This window comes from Rutidosis leptorrhynchoides, chromosome 10, assembly GCF_046630445.1.
Source record: "Rutidosis leptorrhynchoides isolate AG116_Rl617_1_P2 chromosome 10, CSIRO_AGI_Rlap_v1, whole genome shotgun sequence".
In the NCBI taxonomy this organism is placed as follows: domain Eukaryota; kingdom Viridiplantae; phylum Streptophyta; class Magnoliopsida; order Asterales; family Asteraceae; genus Rutidosis; species Rutidosis leptorrhynchoides.
This window is the reverse complement of record NC_092342.1, coordinates 337,269,370-337,276,856: the sequence shown is the minus strand read 5'-3', so window position 1 is coordinate 337,276,856 and position 7,487 is coordinate 337,269,370. Positions and strand designations below refer to the sequence as shown.

General features: G+C 37.2%; 1 protein-coding gene across 1 annotated transcript; it reads right to left on the bottom strand.

Moving 5' to 3' along the window:
- Positions 1 to 502: 502 nt before the first annotated feature.
- Positions 503 to 1,288, bottom strand: LOC139873647 (uncharacterized). Its single transcript, XM_071861587.1, has 3 exons — positions 1,177 to 1,288; positions 954 to 1,091; positions 503 to 860 (listed from the first exon to the last, which is right to left on the bottom strand). Exons 1-3 carry the CDS (start codon positions 1,258 to 1,260, stop codon positions 744 to 746), a joined length of 339 nt encoding a protein of 112 aa, XP_071717688.1. The 5' UTR covers positions 1,261 to 1,288; the 3' UTR covers positions 503 to 743.
- Between the last annotated feature and the right edge of the window lie 6,199 nt (positions 1,289 to 7,487).

The window sequence follows — 7,487 nt, the reverse complement described above, 5'->3', positions numbered from 1 at the left end:
TTACTTTAAATTGATACAAAAACTAATTTTCGTGCAAACGCAGTTCATGTCTCAATTAAAAGTTACATTCTCAAACTTCATACTAACTTAAACAGATCCCTTCTCCCACTAAAGAATCTACATCAGTTTCCAAGTCTACAACTAAGCACATTAGATGATCAACAAACCACATACAGTTGATATAAAACACATACTTACCAGTTTCACATTTCAAGACTACAGAACTAGTCGCATAACACGAGAAAAGCATGAAGGATCCTACTGGTACTTGGAATGGAAACTAATGACCCATATACACATCGTAGCTGCATAACCACATATTCAGATATATAGAAATAGATTAATCCAACTGTGTAACTATTGGTCAAGTCTAACACATTTCACAATGATGAGGATCGAACTATGGAATCTTGTGCAACGAACATGATTAGCTTCACTTCCTCTCGACATTCAAAACCAAAACATAACAAAACAAATAACGCTTGCAATAAAACAATATTCATAAGCTGCATACCCCGATGAGAACCAATCAAAACGACAAAAAACAAATACAATTACCCTATTCTGTTGGCATCATTCATTAGTCATTTCGATATAACGAACTATTAAGTCATATCATAGCATTCAAACCCGAAACAATCAACAACAATAATTTTTCAAACTAAATGTAAACTATCAGTACCACTTGACATTAGCTATTCAATTCAATCACTTATTACGTAGATGAACGACTAAACGTACTGTCAATTCGCAGATTTCAACGTCTGAGGAAGCGAAATTGGACCTCTCCTTGATTCACTATCATCCAATAGCCTCTGAGCTTTCTTCTTTGCACAATACTGTCTATCAAAATGCTTCACCTAAAAACCACATCAATCATCAACTAATAATCATCAATCACAAACCTAGGGTTTCAAAATCATCGTATAAATAGGGAATTTTAGCTAAATTACCCAAGTACGGCGACAAACATTATCATAAACTTGTCTCGATTTCTTGCAATCAACAGGATATAGAAGACCTACGGAAGCGATTTCAGTAGGTTTCTTATTCGATTGTTTCTCTAAGCATGCGTAGAATGCATCGCGAGCCTGATAATTAGGGCAATTAGTTCCAATTAATAATAATTTTGACATGAATGATGTGAGTGTATGATGTGAGGATTAATGATTTTACCTTGTAGCATCTTTCACGAGCGTCGAAGAGGACGTCTGTATGGATTTTGTCAGGGTATTTTGAGGTGTAAGCTTCCATCGCCATGGCCGTGCAAATTGTGTGATTTATTTCTTGCTGTTGAAGTTTTTGATCTTTTCTGTTTTACCATGACCGTATATTTTGATGTTATGCTATTGTGAAATTGGGCTAAACTGATAACTTCGTGGGCCAACGTTCTTGGACCTTGGTTGGTTATTGTTAAGATACAGTTAGTAGTTGTTGTGCATTTAATATTGTTAAGGCTAGAATATTCTAGGGTTATCTCTTACTCTTCCTCTAGCCCACATTTTGTATCTATATATCTATATATATATATATATATATATATATATATATATATATATATATATATATATATATATATATTCTTATGTATAGCTGAGGAGGATGAGAAAAATATACAGAAAACAAGTAAGCGTCATTTTATTCATTTTCAATTTGTATCGGATTACATGGTATCAGAGCGTACCAGTATCTAATCGATGATTCAAAACACCCTGTGAGTGCCTGAGAGTTGAGTTTGTTATGGTACCCTGTGAGTACAATCTCTTCCAAAGCTGCTACATCAAATCACCCCGGAGAGTGATTTTCGAGTCTCACCACCACCCCAATCAACTCAGAGAGTGCCGAATTGCATACCCTGAAATTTAATTGATTATCCGGCCACCACACGAAACCCACGCGCCGCCACCTTCCGCTAACGGACGCCCACGCGCCGGCGCGTGAAGGCGCGTGTGACACCATCTGCCGCTGTTTTTTTCCGGTGAACTCGTCTGACAAATCCGACCAAAACCCAGGTGAGTGTTGGTTCATCCGTTAACTTTGATTTTTGAGTTCGACTGAGTATTAGGGTTTATTTGGAGTTGTTTATTTGGTACGGTCAGCAAGTGGTTTTTATTTGTTGCATCCAGACTTAGATTATGATTTTGTTTGATCTGATATCGCAAGTAGTTTATTGTCAAGGGATTGAGTAACATTGTTTTTCATATATAATTGGTTGGTTGTTTATGGGTTCTAACTTGATGGATGTTTTTGAGGTGTTTGGACTTTATGGATATAGTGAGATTTTGATTGTTTTATTTGTTGGATTCCTTACCTATATACTTGGTCCTCTTTATTTATAGTGTTCACTATTATTCATGAGTGATGAAAACAAACTTAATGGCATTTCTACATTCGTTATCTTCGCGGAAGAATATGATGAATATGTTCGGTTGAGAGAAACTATGAAATTCACGACACCAATAGCCACTTTTGCTGAATCTGGTAAGTCAAGTACATGCCTCTTATCTTCCGCCTCTAAATGGGTCATTGATTCTGGTGCTTCAGATCATATGACAGGTAATCATTATCTTTTTCTGATTTTAAATCACAACCATCCCATGTCACAATTGCAAACGGCACTACCTCTCCAGTCCTTGGTTCCGGCACCATCAATCTTACCTCATCCATTTCATTATCATCCGTGTTAAGTCTACCCAACTTTTCATTCAATCTGTTATATGTTAGCAAGATTACTCGTGATTTGAATTGTGTTGCTTTACTTTATCCCGATTATTGTGTTTTCAGGATCTATCGAAGAAGCAGATTATCGGTAGAGGACGGGCATCTGATGGCCTATACATACTTGAACCTGAAACAAAAGTACCACGCTCCTTGGTATGCTCTAAGTCATCATCCCCTTATGAGATGCATTGTCGGTTGGGACATCTTTCTCTCCAGAGTATGAAGAAATTATGCCCTGAATTTTCTACTTTGTCATCTCTCTATTGTGAGCCGTGTCAGTTTGCTAAACATCATCGTGTCCATTTAGCTCCCAGAGTTAATAAACGTGCTTCATCTCCATTCGAATTAGTACACTCTGATGTTTGGGGTCCATGTTCTGTTACTTCCAAACCCAGTTTTAAATACTTCGTTACCTTTATCGATGACTATTCTCGTGTTATTTGGCTTTATTTAATGAAAAGTCGTTCCGAAGTATTTACTCGCTTTTGCTCATTTGTTGCCGAAGTAAAAACACAATTTCAGGTTCCGGTTCAAACTTTGAGAAGTGATAATGCCAAAGAATTCCTTTCAGAATCTTTTTCATCATATATGTTTCAGAATGGTATCCTTCACGAGTCATCTTGTGTTGACACACCAGCACAAAATGGGGTTGCGGAACGAAAGAATCGACACCTTCTTGAAGTAGCCCGTGCACTTTTGTTTAAAATGAATGTTCCAAAACCGTTTTGGGTTGACGCCGTTTCAACTGCATGTTTCCGTATAAATCGAATGCCATCCTCTGTTCTTAATGGCGATATTCCATATTCAGTTTTGTTTCCTACAAAATCTTTATTTCTGATCGAGCCGAAGATCTTTGGTAGTACTTGTTATGTACGGGACACTCGGCCTCACCTCACTAAATTAGATCCTAAGTCCATCAAATGTGTGTTTCTTGGATACTCTCGTCTTCAGAAAGGTTACAGATCCCCTACTCTTCAACGTTATGTTATTTCTCGAGATGTCACATTCCAAGAAAAGTTGCCCTTCTTTCCGGTGTCCACCTCTCACAATCATCATGATAGTGATGACTTATTAGCATATGTTGTAGAAGATCCCACACCAGATCCCACACCAGATCCCACACCTGATCCCACACCTGATCCCACACCTGATCCCACACCAGATCCCACACCAGATCCTATACCAGATCTCATACCAGATCCCACACCATCTGACCAATCTGATCACTTTCAGTATGTGTAACACCGGCCTTTTTTTATTATTATATATAACACAGCGGAAGTCTTAGTTAATAAAACACCACATTAATTACATTAGTACAAAAGCTTAAGTTTAACTTTAACAAACGGTGTTACGTTATTACAAACACGGTTACAAATGTCCACATCAGAGTTGCTAGTCAAACATGTCTTCTACATCAAGTTCCGATCCCATCAACAGTACCTAAACCTGCAGGGGGAGGAATGTGGGGGATTAGCGCACCGCTAAGTGAATGGAATCTATCTACAGATTAAGCTTAAGCAATCCATCATACAACAGTCAACTAACATGCTTACAACCATCAAGCATACAAACAACGACAATATGAGGTTCGGCGGCTTGTACAGGTACACGACTCCTAGCCGATCGAACTAGAGTCTACCGATAGTCCTTTCTACCAAGTCTCTGCATAACTATCCAAACGCAACACATGCGTTCTTCTATGCTATACTAACAGACTGTAGGACTTGGACTCAACCTCCCTTGGAATGGTTGACCTCACACGAACTTCAACCGCCCTAGGCATGGTTGAAAGCCCCCAACCACCCTTGGCATGGCTGGTGTCAAACACAGTGCACATATACAATATGTATAGATCACATAGCATGCAACTATCTATCTAGTATGGCAATCACTACACTATACAAGGTAATCAGAATAATCCACAGTAGCAAGATTTGCTACTTAAACTCTATCCGAAGATAGACCCACTCACCAATTACCAGCAACGGCTCAGATTCTAACTACTGAGCTTTCTCTTTATCCTTTCCACCTGAGAATAAACATAACCAAGTCAGTAATCATGTCTTGATATAATCCCAACAACAAGACAATATCATCAATATATAAACACTTGAACACTTAACCACCTGACCAGTCAACCGTACGAGTGACACTCACCTGCACGTTTGAGGAACCTCAACCGTGCGGTTGATACCTCACTCGTACGTTTAGTCCTTGGACAAATATCTAATTAGACAACAGTAGATTCGTACGGTTGACTACACGAGTGACATATGACTCGTACGAGTCACATTTCAACTGTACGATCCAATTTTCAAATATACTAGTTCAAGTAGTCACTCACTCGTGCGGTTCACCATGCGGTTGACCGCCTCAACCGTTCGAGTGAAAGCTCACTCGTGCGAGTGAAGGCTCACCTATGCGAGTGACAAGGAACATCAATAACAACATGTAATAATATATTCCAACCTATATTCATCATATATTCAATCATTCATAAGCCTATATCAAGAATTCAACCCATAATAACAAATTAACGCATGCACACTAGACACACACGCTAAAATCTCTATTTCTGACCCAAATACATTATGATATAGCTTCTAAAAACTTTACCATTGGAAATTATTTTTCATTACGATTCCAACGATACTTGATTCATCAAAAACGGAGTTACGCTTAGAAAGTTATGACCAAAACAAGTTTCCACAAAATCTGACCAGGGCTCACACGAGTGACTGAGGCCTCACTCGTGCGAGTGAGCCACTCACACGCGCGGTTGACCCTCAAAAATGTGGTCACTCGTACGAGTGACCTGTCACTCGTGTGGGAGCTGAAGAACAGCTCCTGCACGCTGATTTTCGAATTTTCGGCCCAAAAACTCGATTTTTGCAAGTTCTAACCTCAAAACCACTTGAAAAACATCATATAAACCATATAACAATTATTTCTAATATCAAATAAGCATAAAAAACACAAAACATCAAGATCCAAGCTCATATTCAACAAAAACCCACTTTACACCCAAACCCCAATTTTTAAGAATTAAAGCATGAATTCAATCAATCAAACCTGGATAAATGATCACAAGGATGATAAGATTCAGTTCCTAAAGCCTCTTGATTCAATTTGTAGCTTGGATTATATTAGGGTTTGAGATGGGAATGAAGTTAGGTACGTACTAGATTTTTAGAATATTCAAGAAATGGGAAGAAAAGAGCAGATAATGCACACTTATGTGGGTTATAAACCCATACTGCATAACACACGGGTATTTACCAGTTATCTAATATCTTTCGTACCTCGTTAGGAGGCCCTAACGGAGTCCAAATTAAACAAACAAACCATTTCTGTGACCCTTGTCACAAACTGGTCTTAACCAACTAATCAAATAATAATAAACATATTAATAAAATAAAAGCATATTTTAACCACAATTATAAACCTAAGGGTAATTAAGTAATCTTACTTCTAACCCCGGTTACAGTCTGTTACAGTATGTATTCAGTCGGCGTCCCCGTGCTACATCAGAGCCCGCTCCTGTACCTCATGTCAAACCCCGTCCTAATCCATCTGGACGAAGTCACCAACATCTGGTCCCATTGTGATGATCGACTCCAAATAATGTCTTTAAAATGAGCAATTGCACAGCGGAAGATTTCTTTCATACCTGAGAATAAACATGCTTTCAAGTGTCAACCAAAAGGTTGGTGAGTTCATAGGTTTATCATAAAACAATAAAATTTATCATTTTGATAGACCACAAGATTTAAATCGTGCATGGTACAAATAGGCCCGAATCCTATACCCACCTTTAATGTACATGCGATATCTTTTAAATACAGTACACCTTTCTCGTGTACGAAATCATCTTTCATAAATCTTAGTAACCGTACACATATCTCGTGCACAAAAATAACATACACATAACCTGTGTATAAAATCATTCTCTCGATACATAACATTCACTTTTCATTTCTTTCATAGCTTGGCTTGTAACCGACCTTAACATATAATGCGCATAATAATATCCCCAAAACAGAACATCTCGTCTGTATAATAATCATATAAACTTTGAAGTACTAAACACCACGCCCACTAGCCCTTCCGTCTAGTGAACATTCTGGGTGGGGGTGTTAAACCCGGTAGCTACCTTTAGGATTCGCGTCAATTAGGCGTGCACTAATTCTCAAAATTAGTGATGTTCCCTAATTCTTAGGTTACCAAGCAATAATAATCAGCGAAAAAAATATTCATATCAATTGTGGCAATTATCACGTCCACATAATTCATTCGAGGAATGTTTTGCTTGTGCCTATCTCGTCAAACATTTATAAAATCATTTCATGTATTCGCAGTTCAAAATATATTTCAAAAGCATTTAATAAAGTAGTTGTAAAAGTAGCGCATGTATTCTCAGTCTCAAAAAATGTAAAGAGTAAAAGGGAATCAAATGGACTCACCTATTGTATTTTGTAGTAAAAATACATATGACGACATTGAACAAGTATAGGGTTGGTCTCGGATTCACGAACCTATATCATTTATATATATTAAAACATATACTCGTAATCGAACAATTCCATATATTATAACTTTATATATTATTTATTTAGTTTGTAAATATATTTGAAAATGATTATTATTTATAAAATTTTATGTAACTATTATTCATCATTAATAATAATAAAAATGTATATTAAGGTTTATATATGATAAAATATATATTTATATTTTAATTGATATCTTTTATATACAGCGTA

What these genes read in the sequence shown, in the direction of transcription:
- LOC139873647 (XM_071861587.1), bottom strand. Translation starts at nt 1,260, where the DNA reads ATGGCGATGGAAGCTTACACCTCAAAATACCCTGACAAAATCCATACA. An exon ending in CTCGTGAAAGATGCTACAAG is followed by an intron (nt 1,092 to 1,176) that starts GTAAAATCATTA and finishes CCTAATTATCAG; the next exon opens with GCTCGCGATGCATTCTACGC. An exon ending in ATGTTTGTCGCCGTACTTGG is followed by an intron (nt 861 to 953) that starts GTAATTTAGCTA and finishes TGTGGTTTTTAG; the next exon opens with GTGAAGCATTTTGATAGACA.